General features: G+C 39.1%; 1 protein-coding gene across 1 annotated transcript in view; it reads left to right on the plus strand.

Moving 5' to 3' along the window:
• The first annotated feature begins 1,840 nt into the window (after positions 1-1,840).
• Positions 1,841-21,635, plus strand: part of CST7 (cystatin F) — a 31,264-nt gene continuing 11,469 nt past the window's right edge. The window contains exons 1-3 of the mRNA XM_044659502.1: positions 1,841-1,910; positions 18,636-18,755; positions 19,318-19,475. Coding sequence (XP_044515437.1) covers positions 1,841-1,910; positions 18,636-18,755; positions 19,318-19,475 — 348 coding nt within the window. The remainder of the gene's footprint in view (positions 1,911-18,635; positions 18,756-19,317; positions 19,476-21,635) is intronic.

The following is a 21,635-nucleotide window of genomic DNA, read 5'->3' on the forward strand; positions in this document are numbered from 1 at the left end:
GAAACCATTTAAGTGAACAGAAGCAAGGTTTAATCTTTCTCATGAGAAGGGGTCACACCATAATGGTGATGCCCACCACATGGGTGCAGATATAATAAGTATTTTATTGATTCCTGATGCAAACCCCCACCCACTCTATTCAATACTCCCATGGTCTGGGGGCCAAACTTACAATTTAGGTGTGAAAGTCTAGCCAATTAGAAAACACAGGTTACACAGGAGCCCCATCACAGCGTGGGCTTCATCACAAGTTTCCACACTAGCAAGAGGAAGTTATAAAGAGATAGCTATGTCCTTAGGAGTGGCTCTTCTGATTTCTAAGGGTCAGGAGAAAGAAGGAGGTAGGTTAGCCTAATGGTTTGCTTTCTTTGAGATAAGAGATCTTTCAACCCACTGAGACTATGGTGACAACAAAATGTCCTTGAGATGTTATTCTGAACTCCTAAACAGGTTTTCCTTCTCTAATGGAATCCCACCCTGAGAAGAACAAATAAATTCTTTTCTCTTCACACAATGGGCCATCCTCTCATTTTCAAGTTCTTTCCTACCACAAAAGAGAGCCATTACAAATATTTTGGAACATACAGGTTCTTTTCCTTTCCCCTAAAAATACACTTTTATAAACTATAAATTTCTATAGAACTGTGAACTAGGCCATATTTGCATGAAATCTTTCTTTAAACAATTGAATTTGATATAAAGTTAGCTATGATGAACTAATTATATATAGATTAATATAGATATTATAGCCATTAAATAAATGGCTACTTTTAAACGCATTCTATTTCACAGACTCTCACCCAACAAAATCCCCCTTTTACCCCTAACAGAACTTGAAAAGGACCTAATTAGCCATCAAATCCAAACAACATCCCCCAAAGAAATTCTCCACAACACAACCTGTAAGTGGTCATCCACCTTCAACCTAAAGACTTCCAACCAAGAGGAAATCCACCAGTTCCAAACACTGTCCATTCCATTTATGAGTAGCCCCAAAGGAGAGAGAGTTTCTTTTCACAGTGAGCCCAAATACAACACTTTACAACTTTTGGCCCCTGCTCTTGGTTCTTCCCTTGGGGACCAAACAGAACAAGTCTAACCTCTCTTCTAAAATTTATTCTTCAAAACCACAATTTTTTGTTTTAAAGCGAAGACTATCAGCCTACGATGACTTGACAGTGGAATTTGTTTCTCTTCTATCTCTAGAAGAAAGAAAGAGCACCAAACTGAGTCTGAAGACATGGGTTCAGATGTTCCTTTACTTCCTCACTAGAACTTCAACCTTGGGCAAGTCAGTTCCCTTCTTTCAGCCTCAGTTTTGTTCATCTTCACAATGAGGATAAAATCTGACTCATCGAGTTGTCATGATTTAATTAATGAGTTATATAATGTTATAGTTTTATTTATGATTTAATTAAATGAGCTATTTCTGAGTAAAGAGCTTTGTGAGCCTTAAAGCCTTATAGAAAGGGGGTATAATTTTCATTAGCTTTAACTCTTCCTCTAAGAAAACCAGGCAGTTTGACTTTGGGGTGTTAACCCACAGGCAGATGGGGAACTATGTCATTCCATTTAGAAAGAATAACTGCTAAAAATAATGAAGCAAGAAAATCTCCCCCATTCTCTGCAAGAATCAGCTCGAAACAACTGATCAGGTTGAAGACTGATTGCCACAGCTGTGAAAAACTTCAGAGCTGGTGTTTTCCCAGCAGCCAATTAGAGCTCTTAAGCAGCTAGAAATATTTTCTCCACCTACCCACCCTCCGCCCCTCCGGTCACACATACTATAAGGCTGTTAGGGGTGTCCATGTTCTAATGGTTAGACTTCTAAAGCAGAGTCATGAGGACGGCTTGGAGCTGGCTCATCTTTTGCCATTTAACTCTGGCTGACTTGGCCAGTGCTTCCAGGGGTAAGATGAAAAGATACCTACTCTGAGGATCTCTCCTCTGGGGTTTCTTATTTCTTCTTTGACCCTACCCTGGGCTTTCTTGGTGCAATGGCTTCCATCTGACCTTATCTACCAGACAGGCAGGTTTGGGTGTTTTGTTTTGTTTTGAACTCAGTTCTCTAACTGAAGAAGTTTGCCATGTGATAGTTTTTTTTTGGTTTTTTTGTTTTTTTGTTTTTTACTGATGGATAGACTTTCAAGTTGGTCTTATCTGCATTCTCTCTCTTCTATATCACAAGGGTCCTTATCCCAGGGCTCATTAACTTTTTTTCATTATTTTGATAGCTAGAGGTCACTTAGAGGGCTCAGTGAAATGAGAGCCAGATCTAGAGATGGGAAGTCCTGGGTTCAAATGTGGCCTCAGATATTTCCTAGCTGTGTGACCCTTGATAAGTCATTTAATTCCTATTACCTAGTTCTTATGTATTTTATGCATTTAAAGACATTCTGGGAAGGAACCCCTAGGCTTCTGGGAAAAAGAGTGTTTAAATACACACACACACACACACACACACACACACACATAGACAACTCTGAGCTAGCAAGTTGAGAGTCTTGTTACCATATATAGACACTGTGTGGTGTGGAGAAAAAAGCACCAGATATGGGGTTAGAAATCCTGGGTCGGAACCCTAGCTCTTTCATTAACTCATTATGCAACTTCACTTTGCTATGTCTCTGTTTCTTCATCTGTGAAATGGGAATAATATGGTTAAACTTCAAATATGACTCTTGAGAAGTAGTAGGTTCTCTTTCCTTAAGGTCTTCAGATGACCACTTGTCAGGAGGTGATAGAAGATATTCTTGTACAAGCCCCCTCAGCATGAACTAAAATCCTTGGATCATGTCTTTTAACCCAAATGAGACTTTAGAAATCTTTTAGTCATTTTACAGAAGTTAAACAACTTGCCCAAGGCCATACAGGTAATAAGCATTTGATACAGGATTCAAACCCTGCTCTCTGACTCCAAGTTCAGTGTGGACCTTTAAGATTCTAGGATTCTAGGACTATCTACCCCAAAACATCATTATGAAAAAAAGAATTTATAAACTATAAGGCACTCTAGAACTCTGAGCTAGGTCGCATTTACATAAAACCTTTTCCTATTAAATAAATTTTGATTTAAAGATAGCTATGAGCAGCTGATACCTCCAGAAAAGTTAGAACACTGAGTAACTTGTAGACCAAAGGCTTCTTATCTTGGGGTCCATTTTTTTAAATCCTTACCTTCCATCTAGGACTCAATACTGTGTATGGGTTTCAAGACAGAAGAGCAGTAAAAGCTAGACAATGGAAATTAAATGACTTGCCTAGCACACAGCTAGGAAGTGTCTGAGGTCAGATTTGAATCCAGGATCTTCTGTCTCTCAGCCTGGCTATCAATCCACTGAGCCACTTAGCTGCCCCCTTTCTTAGTATTATTTTTTTTTAACTCTTACCTTCTCTCTTAGAATCAATACCACATATTGGTTCCAAGGTGAAGAGTGGTAAGGGCTAAGTAATGGGGGTTGACTTGCGCAGGGTCACACTGAGGTCAGATTTGAATCCAGGACCTCCCATCTATAAACCTGGCTCTAAATCCACTGAGTCAATTAGATGATCTCACCCATAAGCTTTACCAGACTGCAGATGGACTTATGACACACAAAAAGGATAAGAATGCTGTCCTAAAGGAGGTCTGAATGAGTCCATTCTTTCTAGAACTCCTCAGTAGAGTAGCATCTCTCACCTGGATTGCCAAGCATGAATCAATCCTACAGGGACTCTACCCCTTCTCCCCTTCACCTCATGCTCCCCAGCCCCATTTGCTCTGCCAAAGAAAGTACTGAGGGTAAGCTCTCTCAGCAACTTGTGCAAGAGAAACAAATAAAATTCGGATTGCATCTGCCTTCACGGCCAATGCAACAAGTGTGGTTTCCTTTTGAGGTGAAGGGGCTTCAAAAAAAGGCTGTTTCTCTGAACATGCTTGAAAGTAGACCATGTTTTTAGAAATTTTGTAAGAGGGGGAGCTTGAAAGCCTGTGTTCATATAGGCTTTTCTTCTGTATCATACAGATGGGGTCAGCAAGGAAATCACCTGATACTTGGAGGTCACAAGATTATATTTCGTGTTTCCTTAGAGATGTTCAGCTCTCTCAGAAATGTTGATTGTTCTTCCTACCCTTGTGCTATCAAAACAGAAATTGTTGTTCAGACCCTTTGAGTGAACTATTTTTATATCTGATGGTTTCCTGGCCACCACCGCCATGGTTTATCCAAGAAAAAGAGTATTTAAAAGGGTAGCTAAGAGACTATTTCCATTTAGGAAACTACAAAGGATACAGATATCCAGAAATCTGGACACATAGAAATGATGGTCCTTTGAGGTCCCTGAGTCAAACCCAATTATTTTTACAGATGAGAAAACTGACACTGAGACAGACAAGGTCATTTGCCCAAGGTCACACAAAGTTACAGAGAAGAGACTAGAACCAGCTACCTTCCATACTCTAATCAGAAAATTACCTACATAAATTTATCAACCTCTCATTGCTACTGGCTCATTTCTGGTTGATTCTGTCTCAAGATTCTAGACCAGGCTAGAGTACTAAAGTCTCAGACTGTGTGTATTACAAAAAATCTCTCTAATCATCTCCTAAAAATATCTCCCTTTTGGATTAACTTAACTTCTTTCAATACCAAACCATACACATATGGACTTGAACACAAATCATTGTAAATGAGCATTCACTTTAATGGCAATTTAAAATAGCATGGGGAGTCATTGTGGTAGCATACATCTGTTGTTTCTTCTGGGGAACTAAAGTTAGTGAATTACTTCAACTGGGGACTCTTGAACTGCAAGGAAGGGGAAAATGATTATTCCACATCTGAATGTAGTCCAGTAGCAATATGGTGAGCCCTTTGGAAAAGAGAGGCAGAGACAGACACAGAAAGAGATGGGTAGAAGAATAGATGGATAGATGGATAGATGGATATATATAGATGGATAGATAATAGATAAATCTGTATATGTATGTATCTATATGTATATATGTATATAGATATATATGTATATGTATGTATATGTATGTATCTATGTATATAGACAGATACACACATACACACATATATTTATCAATATGTGTCTGTCTCTTTGTCTCTTTGTACATAGTTTTCATGTTGTCTCCCCCAATAGACTCTAAGTTCCTTGAGAAAAAGGAATATTTTGCCTTTCTTTTTAACCCCAGTAAATAGCACTGTCTGTGATACAAATAAGTATTTAATAAAGTTCATTGACTAGCTAAATGGCCTGCCTTTTAGAGGTAAGGGAACTAAGGTACAAAGAATTAAACTTTGCCTTAAAGCTCACACATCAGTGATAGGAGACTAAATCCAACTTTAGCCCCATCTCTTAGTTAGTTCATAGCGTTGGGTCTTTGCCCTTTTCACTCCCTGTGCTACCTGCCATTTAGCATAAATTTGAGCTTCCACCTCCTCACCCCCCCAACAAGAAATATATTAGCTTCTATTGTGTCTGAACTTAAAGCAGAGGCAAATTTGAAAGGCTTCCTAGAAACTAGAGCTATAGCAACAACTTTGTGACTCAGAGTCAATCATCATTAAAACCACATTGGGGGCTGGTATTTGTTGTAAGGAGAAAGAAGAGGTCCTTCAGTCCCTTCCACAAATGAATCATAGACCCTTGCGATAAGAGGGGAGAATGAGTGGCCATAAACCTCCTCACCACCACTTCCTGTCAGAACGGTTATTTCAGGACAGTTATCTAGAGTCAGATAATTTGGTCATAGGAATTCTTTATTATGGACACAATCCAGTCTAAATATAATCACTTTGTCTCTTCTGAATTTTTCTTTTTTCCTACTATTCACATTTATTCAACCTTTGTAATTATTTACTCTCTTAGTCAAGTCCAACTCTTCATGACCCCATACAGGATTTTCTTGGCAGATATACTGGAGGAATTTGCTGTTTCCTTCTCCAATTCATTTATTTTACAAATGAAGAAACTGAATCTAAAACTGTTAAGTGACTTGTCCAGGGTCAAATGGCTGGTGTCTGAGGTGAAATTTGAACTCAGATCCTCTTGATTCCAGGAATGGCACTCTATCCACAGTGCCACCTAAACACCCTTGCTTATTCACTAGCTTCTAAGAATTTATGGTTGTTGTAATTTTATATGAAAGAATTGTCAAGGTAGATGGCATGTTCTAGATCAATGTTGGTGAAACTATGGCACAGGTGTCAAAGATGGCATGCAGAGAGCTCTCTGTGAGCACTTGGCCACCCTCCCTCCCTGCCCCCAGAGTTCATTACTAGAAAGGCAGAGGGACTTGGGCAGAGCTGCTCCCTTCCCCTCCACCATACCTGATGACACTTTTTCATATCCCCCCGCCCCTCTGCCCAGCAATACAATGAGAGTGCTTCCTCCCTCTGTTGTGTGGGGTAAAGGGGGGGGGTGGGGCACACCCAGCACTCAACGCAGGGGAGGAGCACATCATGAAGTGGGGGGGTCTAGGGGAGCTGGCCCTGGCACTCTGTCTCTAAAAGATTTGCCATCACTGACCTAGAAATTAGAGTTGAGAACCATGGGTATAGAACCAAAATATTTGAATTCAGATCTTAATTTTGTTATTTGCTAGCGGTGTAACCTTGGATGAGTTGTTTAACCTCTCTAGGCCACGGAATTTTTTGTTTCTTAGTTTGACTTTTTCCATCTACAAAATAGGGGTGATTGTCTGTACCTGACAACTTTGTTGAGAGAATTCATTGAGAAAATGGATAGAAAACCTTTGTTAAAATATAAGGTAGTATAATAATAATAACAGCTATTAATCATCATAGCACTGGTATCCCAATTCTAATCCTGCACTCTTTCTACTCTGTTTAATTTATTTTGTCAAGAAATCAGGAATCCTTCAGGTTTCATCTGCTATGAAAGAGTAGGATGATATTAGTTAATACCACCTAGGTATCTCACAGTACACTGAAGCCAGACCATTTATAGCTTAAACTTTGAATACATGGATTGTCCTATTCTTTCCCTGAATCTTTGAACAGAAAATTACACAAATTAAATTTTCTTCATCTCTTTTGTTTTAAAAGACTCAAACATTTGTCCTTTCTCAACTATTAGGGAGCCTTCAATTTTTTTGAGGGAGGGTCCTAGTCAGTTTGGTTTAAATAATGGTCCTTCTGTTGCCACAATGACCGCCGTGGAAATCTCAAAAAGTGACCCACAACTTTGAAAATCCAAATCTAAATCATTCAAAGGCATCTTGCAACTCTCCCATTGAGCTCAAAACTTTTGTGGGGAAGGTAGAGACAGTATATATTTTTTGATTTCTTTCTCTCTGGTTTGCTGATAAAAGAGCTATTTGGTCTCTGATTCACAAACTTTAAAGTTAAGTTCTAATTTGGTTTGATTATTGTTGTCCCTATAGATTTTTAACTATGAGTTATCTCTGGCATTTAATATCAGAACTGATCATTACCTGTCTGGGTTCTCTAAACCAGTGATGGACAAACTACAGTCCATGGGCCAGATGCAGCTACCTGAAATGTTCTATCCAACAGTGGGACATTGTTCCTAATCTGATGAATACAATGAGTAAGATACAATACAATGAAACTTCAAAAAAGTTGCCTTAGAAACAGACTGACAGATGAGCATTTCCTTTCTTTGGCCCCCTCTTTGAAAAGTTTGCCCATCACTGCTCTAAACTTTTCAGAACTCCCTTAGAAAACTGTGAATCAGAAACATTTCCCTCTGGTAACCTCTCCCACTCTACCCTATGATATTGTGATCTTCTCTAGTCCTTTACAGGGTCCTTCTATACTCTTCCACCCTCTGATTTCCTCCTCCAACAAACACATATGTATGTCACCAGGAATGTGGCAAAAGCCAGCACTGTGGACAGCTTAGAGCTTGATTGATCATACATTGAAAACCCCAAGGTCATCCACTGCATCCTCAGCCATCATCAGTCATCCTGGCATTTGTCCTATGACTGGACTTAGATGACTCTGAAGAGAGAGTGAGGCTGATGACTTTGTGTAACAGCCTCATGTAAATCCAATGTGTGCGCAAATCAAAAGACATCACCAGTGGTATCCTTTTGGGCCTCTGAGTATGAAGGGCAACAACCAACAATATAAAGATGGATTGACAGATAGATGAAGGGATGTATATGTATGTATAATGTGTGGTGTTTTGTTTGTTTTATACCACCACTTATTGACTTGGAAAAATATAAAACCACTAAAGTACTCACAAAACCCAAACCTTTAATCAGGATAAGAGACAAGTTCTTAATATTAGGCCACCACATAGTGTCAAGTGCTAAATATCACACAGAACCAAAATTCTGGAACTCTGGGAACAGTGTCTCTGAGAGAATGCACCGCCAAAGATGATGCTCCAAAGAGTAACAGAACTTGGGGATCTTACATACCTTTTAGGGGAACAAAGGGCCAGGAAAATATGATTAATTAGCTCTACAATGGATACATTGGAAAAGGAAAGGAGAAGCCCAGGGTTTGACTGACAGGAAGAGGCTGATGCTTTACACTAGCTACAAAAAGGTCTTTCCAGCCAGGGGCAGGGAGTGGTCTCTGATTAATGGTGGTAAACTTATAAAACAAAAATGGGTAACTAAGACTTGATTGTACACTAATATTATCTAAACTCGGATCATTGAGTACCTCAAAGTCTATTGTTGGGTCCAGAGGTAGAGTCAGTCAGGTCAGTCAGGGACTTCCCACAAAGCAAGTTCTTAAAGGACAAGGGGCAAACTTGGGGTTTCCAAAACACAGTTGACACTTCCAAACATTTATTCTGTGTTTCCAAGTCTAATTTCTGGAGCCCTTTAACCTACCCATCCCATGTTCTCTTTTCAGTAGCCCTTCTTTCTCCCTTATGAAGCAGATAATAATTATCTCTCTCAAAAAAAACAAGTAGCTATGGGGTTGGGCTTAAGATCCTTCTGGTGCTAAAGAATGAGAAAGGTAATGCTTGCTAGTGGTAAAGGCTAAGAGAATAGTGATTGTGTGAAGACCATAGAAAACTTCAAATCTGGTTTCTGACACTTTCCTAGCTGTGTGACTCTGGACAGGTCACTTAACCCCAATTGCCTAGTCTTTACCACTCTTCTACCTTGGAACAATTAATACTGATTCATAGTATACTTAGTATTGATTCTTTGGCAGAAGGGAAAGGTTAAAAAAAAAAACTTAGAAAACTTGAAGAGAAGTTGAGCCAGGAAACAAAGGTTTTGTTTAGCTAAGTCAAGAGGGCCTAGTAAACCAAAACTAAGAAGTGAAAACTTCTATTTTTAATTAACAAACAATAGAAATCAATACTATGGGAAGGGTAGTTGGCCAAAGCAAACTCAGCTTTGTCAAACTTTTCTTATTGACTACTCTAAGGAGTAAAACTTCATCAGCATGGGCAATGTGTACACTAACAAGAATCATGGAACCACTGTAGTTTGATCCATGGTGTTTAACAGCTGCTGTGGCTATACACACACACACACACACACACACACACACACCACACAACCAACCTGTAATCAGCTCCTCTCAGTTTAGGGTCCCAGAATAAGAAATCCTGGGCCCATGCTGAAAATCTTTCCAACTTAGTAGGAATTATCAGAACTCATATTTAACTTGCAAAACTGCCAACAATATTGGGATATCTCGATTCCATACAAACGTTTTAGATCAAAAGATCAATCACATGAGCTGACTACCAAAGCATAGTGATAATTTCCAGATAACAAATATATCTCAGTTGTGGCTGGATGTGAAATAAACTGCCATCCTGTTTATGCCAGGCTTACTACAAATACTTTTTTTTTTGACAATGTATAAAATGCTGATGCTGGAGGCACTTTAGAAATCATCTCCTGCAACCCTATCATTTTATAGATAAAAATACTGAGACTCTCCCCCCAAAATATCACCAGTTGCATTGATAAACAGCCATGGGTCTAACACTGGTGAAGTTTGAGAATCTGCTGTAAAAAACACAGTGCTTGCTTTCTCAACACTTTCCTGACTCATTCAGATAGTTGTGGTTATATAAATATACCTGCATATATTTATATAGTCAACCAATAAGTATTTATTAAAGGTCTGCTATCATGCTGGCACTGACTAGGTGGGGAGGTTCAAATACAAGCAACAAGTCAAGAATTTACTTTCTATCAGGAAGACAACGTGTTTGTATATAGAGAAGGAGGATACTATTTAAAGGTCAAGAAAGGTTTAATGTTGAAAGTGGTGCTTAAAATGAATCTTGAAGGAAAAAAGGAATTCTCTTTACAGTTAAAGGTGAGGAGGCAGTGCATTCCAGACACTGGGGACATCTATGCAAAAACATGGAAATAAGACACAGATCATTGTGTGTGAAGAACAAAGAGGTGATGCAAGATGAATGATAAATAATGATGCCAAATAAGGATTTACATTTTATACTCCAGACAGAAGAGATTCAATGACATTTATTGAGCAGCAAACCTATCATAGTCATGTCTGTATTTAAGGGAAATCACCTTAGTGGCTGTGTAGAAGATGGATTAGACACATGAGAAATAGAGACTAATTTGGAGGCCAATATGATAGCTTGGCAAGATGTTATAAAAACCTGAACTAAGGTGATAGTTGAGTGAATAAAGATAAGGATTCAAGGTAAAAGATTTTGTAGAGGTAGAAACTTCAAGAATTGGCCACTAAGTTGATATGTGAGTTGAGAGAGAGTGATAAGTAGAAGATGGCACCGAGGTTGTAAATTTGGGTAACTAGAAAGAGAATGGTGCCCTTAACAGTAATGGGACATCTTCAATGAGATCTCTCTGTTGTTGTTCAGTTGTTTTCAGTCATGCCCAACTCTTCATGACTCCATTTGGGGTTTTCTTGGCAAAAAAATACTAGATTGGAGACAGTAGATGGCTCTGTGGATTAAGAGCCAGGTCTAGAGATGGGAAATCCTAGGTTCAAATTTGACTTCAGCCACTTCCTAGCTAGATGACCCTGGGAAAGTCCCTTAACTCCCATTGCCTACCCTTCCTCCTCTTCTGCCTTGGAAACAATACTCAGTATTGATTGTAAGGCTGAAGATGAGGGTTTTTGTTTCAAATAGTAATGGGGCACCACTGAAAGAGAAGTATGTTTGGGATGGTGGAGAAGATAATGAGTTCTGTTGTAGAGAGAACTCATTGAGTTTGAAATGTTCAGTAGTCTTAGGACTGAGGGTGGAGACTGGTGCCAGATATATAGATCTGTAAGTCATCTTTTTCGAAAAAATAACTAAACCCATTGGAATTGATGAGTTATCAAAGAAAGCATGTAGACATAGAAGACCCAAGGACTCACAACAGAGACTTGAAAGTACTCCTATGCTTAAGAAGCATGATAGATATGATGGGAAAGGGGATAAAAATGACAGATAGAAACGCTCTAGAGCAGTGGTTCCCAAACTTTTTTGGCCTACTGCTCCCTTTCCAGAAAAAATATTACTTAGCCCCCTGGAAATTAATTTTTTAAAATTTTAATAGCAATTAATAGGAAAGATAAATGCACCTGTGGCCATCACCACCTCCCTGGATCACTGCAGCACCCACCAGGGGGTGGTAGTGCCCACTTTGGGAATCACTGCTCTAAAGAGCATAAATATTGCAAAAACCCAGGTAGGATAGGATAGGTCAACAGTGTCAAATGTAGCAGACAGTTTGAGGAAGAAGAGGACTGGTAAAAGACCATAAGGTTTAGCAATAAGACATCTTTGATGGCTTTGAAGAAAGTGGTTCCAACTCAGTGATTAGATTATAAAATGATACCTTTGTGGAAGATAGAGTCTAGTGACAGTTTTTAAAGGATAAAGGAGACTTGGAAATATTCGAAGAATGTATGGAAAGAAAGAGTTGGTAGAAAGAATGAAAGTTCAAGGTATAGCTAAGTATTTTTATGCTATCTTCAATATAAGTGGCTTGATGGAAGGGACTGTGTTAAGTAAGCTTTATTTTTTTTTTTATGGAGACATGGGTGCATCCCTAGCTCTTAGGATGGTACCTGACACATAGTAAGCACTTTACAAGTACAGACTGTCCACAGTAGGGATTTAATGGATCAAAGGAAAGCATAAACAATGCAAATATGTATATGTATATACGTATTGTACCTACATAATCATTTACATGTTGTCTCCCTCATTAATATGTAAGCTGCTTGAAGGCAGAGACACTGTTTTTTCTCCCTTATATCCCCATCTCTTACCACAGTGCCTGAAATAATAGTAAATACTTCATAAAAACTTACTGACACAGGCCTAGAGACAGGAGGTCCTAGGTTCAAACCTGGCCTCAGCCACTTCCCAGCTGTGTGACCCTGGGCAAGTCACTTGACCTCCATTGCCCACCCTTACCAATCTTCCACCTATGAGACAATACACTGAAGTACAAGGGTTTAAAAATAAATAAAAAAAAAAACTTACTGACTGGTGAAGAGAGTTAATATACAACATGATGGAGCCAGAATGCAAAGATATTTAGAAGAGTTCTTTGCATTTAGTAAGATAAAACTTGAGAATGAATTGGAAGTAGACTATTTAGGGATTTTTTTAAATCAACTAGGGAGGCCTAATGAGGTGGTAATTCACATAAAAAAGATCTGGCTTTTTTAGTAGACAAGTTTCACAAGTCAAGCTTGTGATATGGCAGACAAAAAAAAAAAAGAAATTACATTTTAAACTGTACCATCATCCCAATCACTCAAGTTCATTTCCTCAGTGTCTTCCTTGAGGGAAACATTCCTGTTCCTCCCTGACCCACCCCTATGTCCAGTCAGTTGTCAAGTCTTAAGCGACTTTGCCTCCAAAGTATTTCTCCTATTCATTCCCTGCTCAAAAATCTTCAGTGGTTCTCTATTGCCTCTAGAGTAAAATAAAACATCCTCAACATGCCACTGAAGAGCAAGCATGGGTTTAGAACTAGAAGTAACCCTGGAGTTCATCTAGTAACAGATGAAGAAACAGAGACTCAAAAGGAAAGTAACTTTCTCCAGGTCACAGATGTAGTAAGTAAAGAGCTAGGATTCAAGCCCAGAACCTCTGACAGCAAGAAAAATCTTCATAATCTGGCTCTATTCCATCTTCCCTAACTTAGTTTATGTTACACCCTTCCTATATTGTATTCCAACTAAAATAGCCTCCTAGTTGCTCTCCAAACTTGACATACCATTTCCCATCTCCATATCTTTGTTAACAATGTGGATCTTTTTGTTTCAGGAGAAAGCTTGGGAATATTAAAAGCACTGTACATTTTCTAAAAGCACACCATTTTTACCTTTCCCCTTATATTCAGTTCTGGGCCTATCCCATTGTCCATTGCCAGTGTCTGTCTAATGGATGAGTTCTATGAGCTATCACTCCAACAGTACATAAGAATTTGGAATCTAACAAGCATCTGTGAAGATGGGATTAACTCTGCCCTATCCATTTTTAGATTTAATCACCAAAATTGAGAATTTTTAGAGATGAGAAAGTAGGTATATGAATCAGCAGGTAATTATATTTTTTCTCATTTATTTATTCATTTGATTGGTTGGTTGGTTGGTTGGTTGGTTGGTTGGTAATAAATAGGGTCTAAGATTTTTTTCCCCAAGCACAGAGCATCCCCTTGTTTCTCAGATATCTTAAGACCAGATCCATTCTCAAAATTGTTTCCTCTAGCTTAGAACTTCACTCTGTATCCTTGATTTAGTACAACTATTCATCTTTTGTTTTCTTTAGTTTTAGTTTTACTTCCTTATTAAGCACATCAGGCTTATGACAGTACAAATGTAGCTTTTCTAGCAGTGATGGAGAAAAGCAAGATGAGCATTTTTTACATTATTCATTAATTTGTCTTCTAGTTTCAACTCCTAATAATCCTCATAATGATTTGACTTGGGTTTGGTCTTTCACCAAACTCTGTAAACTTATTTTTCCTTTGACATCTTCTCAATGTTTTATGAGGAGGCACTGCACATAATAATCCAACCTCTTACATAAGATATTGCAAATAGTTTTGTTTTTTTTTAAACCTTTACCTTCCGTCTTGGAGTCAATACTGTATATTGGCTCATAGGTGGAAGAGTGGTAAAGGTAGGCAATGGGGGTCAAGTGACTTGCCCAGGGTCACATAGCTGGGAAGTGTATGAGGTCAGATTTGAACCTAGGACCTCCCGTCACTAGGTTTGGCTCTCAATCCACTGAGCTACCCAGCTGCCCCCTGCAAATAGTTTTATATCTTAAACCAGTGGTGCCCTTGACTGCTGTAGGTCTCTGCTTGACAAAGATCAAGAGTTTATTGACTGAAAGATTCTAAGCTCTTTTGGTCTCCTAATATCTCCTAAACCTGCTTAGGAAATGGTAATGAACTAAATATTTGCTCTCTTATCCATTTCTCCATATCTACCCTCATCAACACACTTAAAACAACAGATATGAGTTTGCTTCAATTGTTTTCCATATAATTCCATTTTTATTTCTCCTAGCATAATATGAGCAAATATGCTATTTGCACCCTGCAAATAGCAAATACTTAAGAAATATTTTAAATTACATTCTAGAAAGTTGCAAAATCCACCATCAAAGCAGGGATTGTCTTCTTATAGGATTGAGAGGTAAAAGGGTCAGAAGAAAACAATCAATCCAACTCCTTTTACAGATAAGGAAAAAAATAAGGGGCACAGAGAATGGAAGCCCAAGCTCACACACATAATAAAGCTAGGTTTTGAATCTTTGGACTCTAAATCATCTTCCTGCAACTTCTTCATCTTGAAGTATTCTTCCAGAATTTCAAATATAATGATTTAAAACCAAACTTAGTGTCTTTCTTCCTTATATGTCTTTCCTCCCAATTTTCCTAGTTCCATTAATGGCACTTTCATCTTCCTAGACTCCCCAGGCACGTTGAATATATGGGAGGACATTTCTGATCATGTATAGGTAGTACTAGATGATGACCTCTAAAGTCCCTTCCAAATCTGAACTATCAAAATGAGAAAGATTTTCCTTGGCACAATATACAATTATATACTTTCTTCTCTCACCTCTACACATAAATGTGAGAAGCAAAAAAAAATATGAGAAAAGAGAAAGATGTCATTGTCTTCAGGGAAGTTACCAGTTCTCAAATGTGTCTGGCGATGGAGGAGGTGGTTAGAAAAGTGGCCTGAGTGGAAGGGGATTCTGCCAGTTGGAGTCTTGTTGCGTCACCATTTCCTTTCAAATGAATGGTTTCATAAGCAAGTGATATGACTTCGAAATAGGGGCTTTCCACTCACACCACAGGCAGTATTTAGAGAAATTTTCTCGAAGGAAGACCCTCTGTTTCCCCCACCTTCAAAATTGGGTGCCTTCCTTTGTGAATTTAATGCATCTCTTGGCTGACTGAAAGCACACATTGGTATTAAAAGGCATGTATTTCAGGGTAAGTGTTTTGGGGGTGAAGGGCTGAGACATTTTTCCCCTTTTCTATAGATGTTGATAAGACTACAGCAACCATTAAACCCCAAATTCCTCTTCTTGTGTTTTACCAATGTTGAAATATCTTCATGTGCATATGCTAAAAATTCTAAAATCTACATTGAGGGTAGGGAGGGCCTGCTTTGGATCTCAGGTTTGTCCAAACTCTCCATTTTCTGCACAGTAGGTTTAATATCTAGTTAAGAAGACAGGATTAAGAGCCTTGAAGAGACTAAGAATGTTTTAGCCCAGAGATGAGAAGTTAGGGAGTGGGAAAGAGAGAGGCAGCATATCCCAGCTGTCTTCAAGTACTTGAAGAATACTCACAGGGAAGAGGTATTCTGTTCTTGAACTAAGGAGCAAAAACTGATGCAGCTTGCAGGAAGGAATTTAGGCTTGATGTTCAAATTTTTTCTTAACAACTAGAATCATCCCAAAGTGGAAAGGATCGGTAGAAACTTCCCCTCCTTGGAAATCTTTAGGTGAGGAAGAGGTAGAATATCAAGGTATCTTCTATTTCTAAAATGCAAAACAAGATCTCTGAACTAATTTCTCTCTGTGATGAAATGAGCATTGGCTTTGGAGTGATTGAATCACATCATCTGAATGTAAGAAAGCACTTCAGCAGTTCTTTAGTCCCACCCACCCCCAACCCTGGGCCCATAATATACCCAATAAGTGAATCAGATAGCCTGAGGCTGAACATTCTGGCTTTGTCTATACATGATCCTGGGTTAATTTTCTTTTTTAACCCTTACCTTCCATCTTGCAATCAATACTGTGTATTGGCTCCAAGGCAGAAGAGTGGTAAGGGTAGGCAATGGGGGTCAAGTGACTTGCCCAGAGTCACACAGCTGAGAAATGCCTGAGGCCAGATTTGAACCTAGGACCTCCCCTCTCTAGGCCTGGCTATCAATCCACTGAGCTACCCAGCTGCCCACCCTGGGTTTCAATTTCAACCCTGAAATGAGAGCATTAGGTTGAATTCTGTCTCTAGCTTTAAATCCTATCACCCAATTTCCTGCTTTCTGACCATCCAGCTCTCTCATTAGTTCCTCTACTCCAAAAGCTCTCCATCCTTTCTGAAACCAGTTCTTTGTATCTCTTCTGCTTATTTCTACTCACTTAGAAGGTCAAGGAGCCCACATTTTCTGATCTCATTTTCCTTTTTTTTTTTTTTTAATAGAATTCCTTTTTATTTTTAAACCCTTGTACTTCGGTGTATTGTCTCATAGGTGGAAGAGTGGTAAGGGTGGGCAATGGAGGTCAAGTGACTTGCCCAGGGTCACACAGCTGGGAAGTGGCTGAGGCCAGGTTTGAACCTAGGACCTCCTGTCTCTAGGCCTGACTCTCACTCCACTGAGCTACCCAGCTGCCCCCTCTCATTTTCCTTTTTAAGGAAATGCTTGACCGTGGTTACTCCCTCCTCTCTGCCACTTTATTACTTTGGTTATTATTGTCATTAATAATAATAAAAACAACAAATTATTGTTATTATAATAATATATAATAACTAGCATTATGTAGGGGTAGGTAGGTGATACAGCAGATAGAGACAGGAGAACTCATCTTCCAGAGTTTCAATCTGGCCTCAGATACTGGATGTATGACCCTGGGCAAATCATTTAACTTCTGTTTGCCTCAGTTTCCTTAGTGGTAAAATGGGAATAATAATAGCACCTACCTTGGCTGGTTGTTGTGAGAATCAAATAAGATAATATTTATTTTTTAAAATGTTGAAGCACTTAGCACAGTCACTACCCAAGTAGGCATTATATAAATATTTCCTTTTCCCTTTCCCTCCCAAACAATGAAAGGATGTTCGCAATTTTAGTTCTTAAAAACAGTTAAAACTTTATTAAGAAGTTGAGATCTATTGACACAAAAATCTCACCAAGAAGAATTTAATCCAAAGAGGTCAAAAATCCAAAAGGAAAATCTTATATAAATGAAATTTTTTTTCCATAGCAGCACTTTTTTGTGATAGGAAAGTAGATGCCCATTGATTAACCATTTCCCAAATAAAATGCAGCACATGATTTGATAGAATGTATTGCTATAAGAAATTATGTGAAACACGTAAGAAGACATTCACAAACTGATGAGTGAAATAAGAATCAGGAAAATAAACACAGTAACTACAATCTAAGTGGAAACCAAAGTCTACAGTCCTTTCTGTCTTCATAGATCTCATGAAGCTTCTCCTCAACCCCCTAACTAATTCCAGGAAGAACATCTTTTATAAGTGTGTTACTCGGTTTGGTTCCCAAGGTCTAATCTTCTCTGCTACTCGACTACCAGTTACCAACAAGAGCTCTCTTGAGTTCATTCTTTTCTTTGCTTCTTGGACATTGCCTCTGTGTCCATGTCATCCATTCACCATGTTCTGGTGAATGTAGTATCCCTCATTAGTCAAATATCTCCACTTCAAAGAGCCATGGGAGGAGGAGAAGAGAAAAATATCTTCCCAACTTCACTAATGTCTGATGTAAGCTCCAGATCTCCTCCACAAGCCTGCTGCTAGCCTCAACTACTGAATTCTGCACTCTTAGAAAGATCATTCCTCAACCTATGCACAGAAAAAGAAATACAGAGCAGAAAAAGGAGAGAGAAGCTCAAGCTCACCTGATCAAATCCCATTGCTTTAAAGCAGCCACATTTTGGCAGAGACCATTTCTGCTGGGGGCAGCAAAGGGAAGGAAGGAGAGAGAGGGAGCTAGCCCTCCTCTAAAATTGACATAGCAAGGGCATTGAGGTGGCTCAGTGGATAGGAGACCAGTCTTGGAGTTTGGATGCCCTAGGTTCAAGTCTGACCTCAGACACTTCCTAGCTTTTTGACCCTGGGCACTTAAGTCACTTAACCCCAATTGTCCAGCCCTTATCTTTCTTCTGCCTTGAAAGCAATACTTCATATTGATTCTAAGACAGAAAGTAAACGTTTGTTTGTTTGTTTGTTTTTGTCTGATATAACACCCTACCCAGACACTCCTATTAAGAGAGTGGGGAAGACCCAAGGTTTCCTTCATCATCCCAAAGAACTAACTGAACACACGGTCTAGGACACATACTTTACACTCCATGGAGATAAACTCTGAGGAGGCAGAGCCAGGGGAAAAGATATTTGTTTACCCCCATTACATCCAAATCAATGTAAAAGTATTCCTTGTATGTCCTAGATGATGAATGCCTGCCTTGTGTACCCCTACACTTGGATGTTCCAAAGCATGCCAAATGGATTACAAAGGAGAAATGCTGGAAGCAGGGAGGTCAAGTACATGGCTATCACAACAGCTCAGGTAAAAAGTAATAACAGCCTGGATGAAGGTAGTGGTTGTGTGAAAGGAGAGAAAGCACTGGCTCTCCCTGGTGTTAAAGTCAGGGAGTCGGGAGCCACGGCCCTCTCTGATCCCAAGGGAAGCCTAATTTAGTCTCTACTTGGCGTTTCTGAATTTCTGAGTAGAGCAGAGATTATTCCCATAACTAGAAGATGCTTAGCAGGGAAAAGTAGTAACTATGAGTGATTGCAGAAAGGAAGTTGGAGTGGGGAGTGGCATGGACAAATTGCTAACTATTCTAGGAGACAATAACTAGAACAGACAAGTTCTGGGCTTCTTTGGGTGCTCAGGAAATGATTGACTGATTTAGTTGCCCCCCAAAATTCAGTGCATCTCTACTGACAGTTGTTGAACATCTCCCTTTGGACTGACTCACCTGCTATTGCATAATTATGGAAAAAGAAAAAGGGGAGTTAGGGGAAAAGAAAGGAAAAAAAGCATCTTGTGACATCAGTTAAAGGCAGAGGGTCCCTTCCATTACAAATAATGTGTTTGACTGATTACATTTTTTTTTCTCTCCTAGGCCTTTATGCAGGTAAAAAACCTGGCCTTCCCAAAGTCATAAAGCCCAGTGACCCCGGGGTTCAAAAAGCAGCCAGGTTTGCAGTTGAAAGGTTTAACAACTGCACAAATGACCTCTTCTTATTCAAAGAACTTCACATTGATGAAGCCATGGTGCAGGTGAGTGGTTTGACTGTGAATCTATCCCAAACTCTTTTCCCTAATCCCTTAGGAGAACCCCAAGGGGAAAAAAATCAGGATTTTTTGCTTTGTTTATCCAGAAATTTCAAACACAATCTGGCAAACAACCTGCCCTGCCCCTTCCTAAAAACCCTGTAAGAAGTCAAAATGTAATGTCATTTTCTAAAACTGTTAGTTTTATTAGGAAAACCCTCTCCACCCTCACTGACAGTCTATTTATTCATAGTGGAGACAATAGTACAATTAGAGTCACATAGATGAACCTCATTTCAAGTCCTAAATCTGCCAATTACTATCTTAGTGTTGCTGTTGTTGTTTTGCGTTGATTCTTCATGACCCCATTTGGGGTTTTCTTGGCAAAGATACTGGAGTGGATTGTCATTTTCTTCTCCAGTTCATCTGACAGATGTAAAAACTGAGGCAAAGAGGATTGAGTGACTTGTCCAGGGCTACATAGTAAGTGTCCAAGGTCAGATTTTAAATCAGATCTTTCTGATTCCAGATCTGGGATTCTATCCACCCAGCCACTTAGCTGCCTTAGTCTGTATGACTGTGGGCAAATCATTGGGCCTTCCTGGGCCTCGATTTCCTCCCCTGTAAAATGGGAATTGAACTAGATGACTCTTAAAATCCTTCCCAGCTCTAAATCTGTAATCCTGCTTTAGTTTAAACTCTTTTCTTTTTTTTGAACCTTTATCTTTTGTCTTGGAATCAATAGTGTATATTGGTTCCAAGGCAGAAGAGCAGTAAGGGGTGGGCAATGGGGGTCAAGTGACTTGCCCAGGGTCACACAGTGAGAAAGATCTAAACCCCTTCCTAAACCCTTAAATGGAGGAAGCGTTGTATCCCAGGAAAGAGTCTCTTATGAAGTCAAGAGAAACCCAGGATAACATTTAGCTTTTTGATAATTATTAGCCATGTGGTTAAGTGTAGGTTCCAATGTCTATAAAACAAGGATAAAACCTCCTGGGGCTGCGAAGCTGAAAGAAGACTTAAAAGCAAATCTTCCCAAATTTTCTATAGAAGTAACATTTATTGTCATATACAGGATTTTCCAGACCATGGCAAATTAGAAGCAGCAAAATAGGAGATGAAGGTAGGAACAATGATTTTGCTAAATGCTATTAAATGGGTAACAAGACATGGCTGACACTGAGATAGAAAAAAATATAAAAAAAGAAAACATAAAATATAAATAAAAAAGCAGGCAAAAGGATTTTAAAAGCTGCATAGTCTAGCACTATTTCATATGGAAAAAAACACCCTTACTCACCTTAGTATCTCTAAGTATATTGATTTTTTACCAGATGTTCATAATGACCCTAAATCAGGAAAAAGGTCAAATTACCTTCTGGTTACTCCAAGAAGGAAGGGAAGTCATAGAATTCTTAGATTTTTTTTTTTGGTCTTCTTATCTTAGAAACAACTCTAAGTATTGACAGAAAGAAGTAAGGAGTAGGCAGTTGGAGCTGTGACTTGTCCAAGGCCAACCAGCTAGGAAGTGTCTGAGACCAAATTTGAACCCAGGATGTCCTGCCTGAATTCTTAGATTCTTCTCCAAAATGGTTAAAATTAAATATACAGAAAATTCATCTTTATAAAAGGCCTCCTTTCCAAATGATGCCAAATAAATTCAGTCTTCTTTTTAATGGTGTTTGGTTTTATTTTTTTAAAGGATAGATTTTAAAAATGATTTTGTCTTTCTTCCCATTGGTTGGTTGTCTTTATCAGGTTAAGTAAACATAAATGCCATCTCTCTACCTTTTTCAGCAGTTACCTAGCATTCCTCCTTCCTGTCCTTGATTAGGACTGATAGGTGACACAATGTATAGTGCTGCACCAGGAGTCAGGAGGATATGGATTCATATCTAGCCTCAGATACTTACTAGCTGTGTGACCCTGAGCAAGTCACTTAACTCTGCCTCAGTTTCTTCATCAGAAAAATGAGTTGGAAAAGAAAATGGCAAAACATTCCTGTATCTTTGTCAAGAAAGCTCAGTGGATTGAGAGCCAGGCCTAGAGACAGAAGGTCCTAGGTTCAAATCTGGCCTCAGACACTTCCCAGCTGTGTGACCCTGGGCAAGTCACTTGACCCCCATTGCCTACCCTTACCACTCTTCTGCCTTGGAGCCAATACAC

Source organism: Gracilinanus agilis, chromosome 2, assembly GCF_016433145.1.
Source record: "Gracilinanus agilis isolate LMUSP501 chromosome 2, AgileGrace, whole genome shotgun sequence".
Taxonomy (NCBI): Eukaryota; Metazoa; Chordata; class Mammalia; order Didelphimorphia; family Didelphidae; genus Gracilinanus; species Gracilinanus agilis.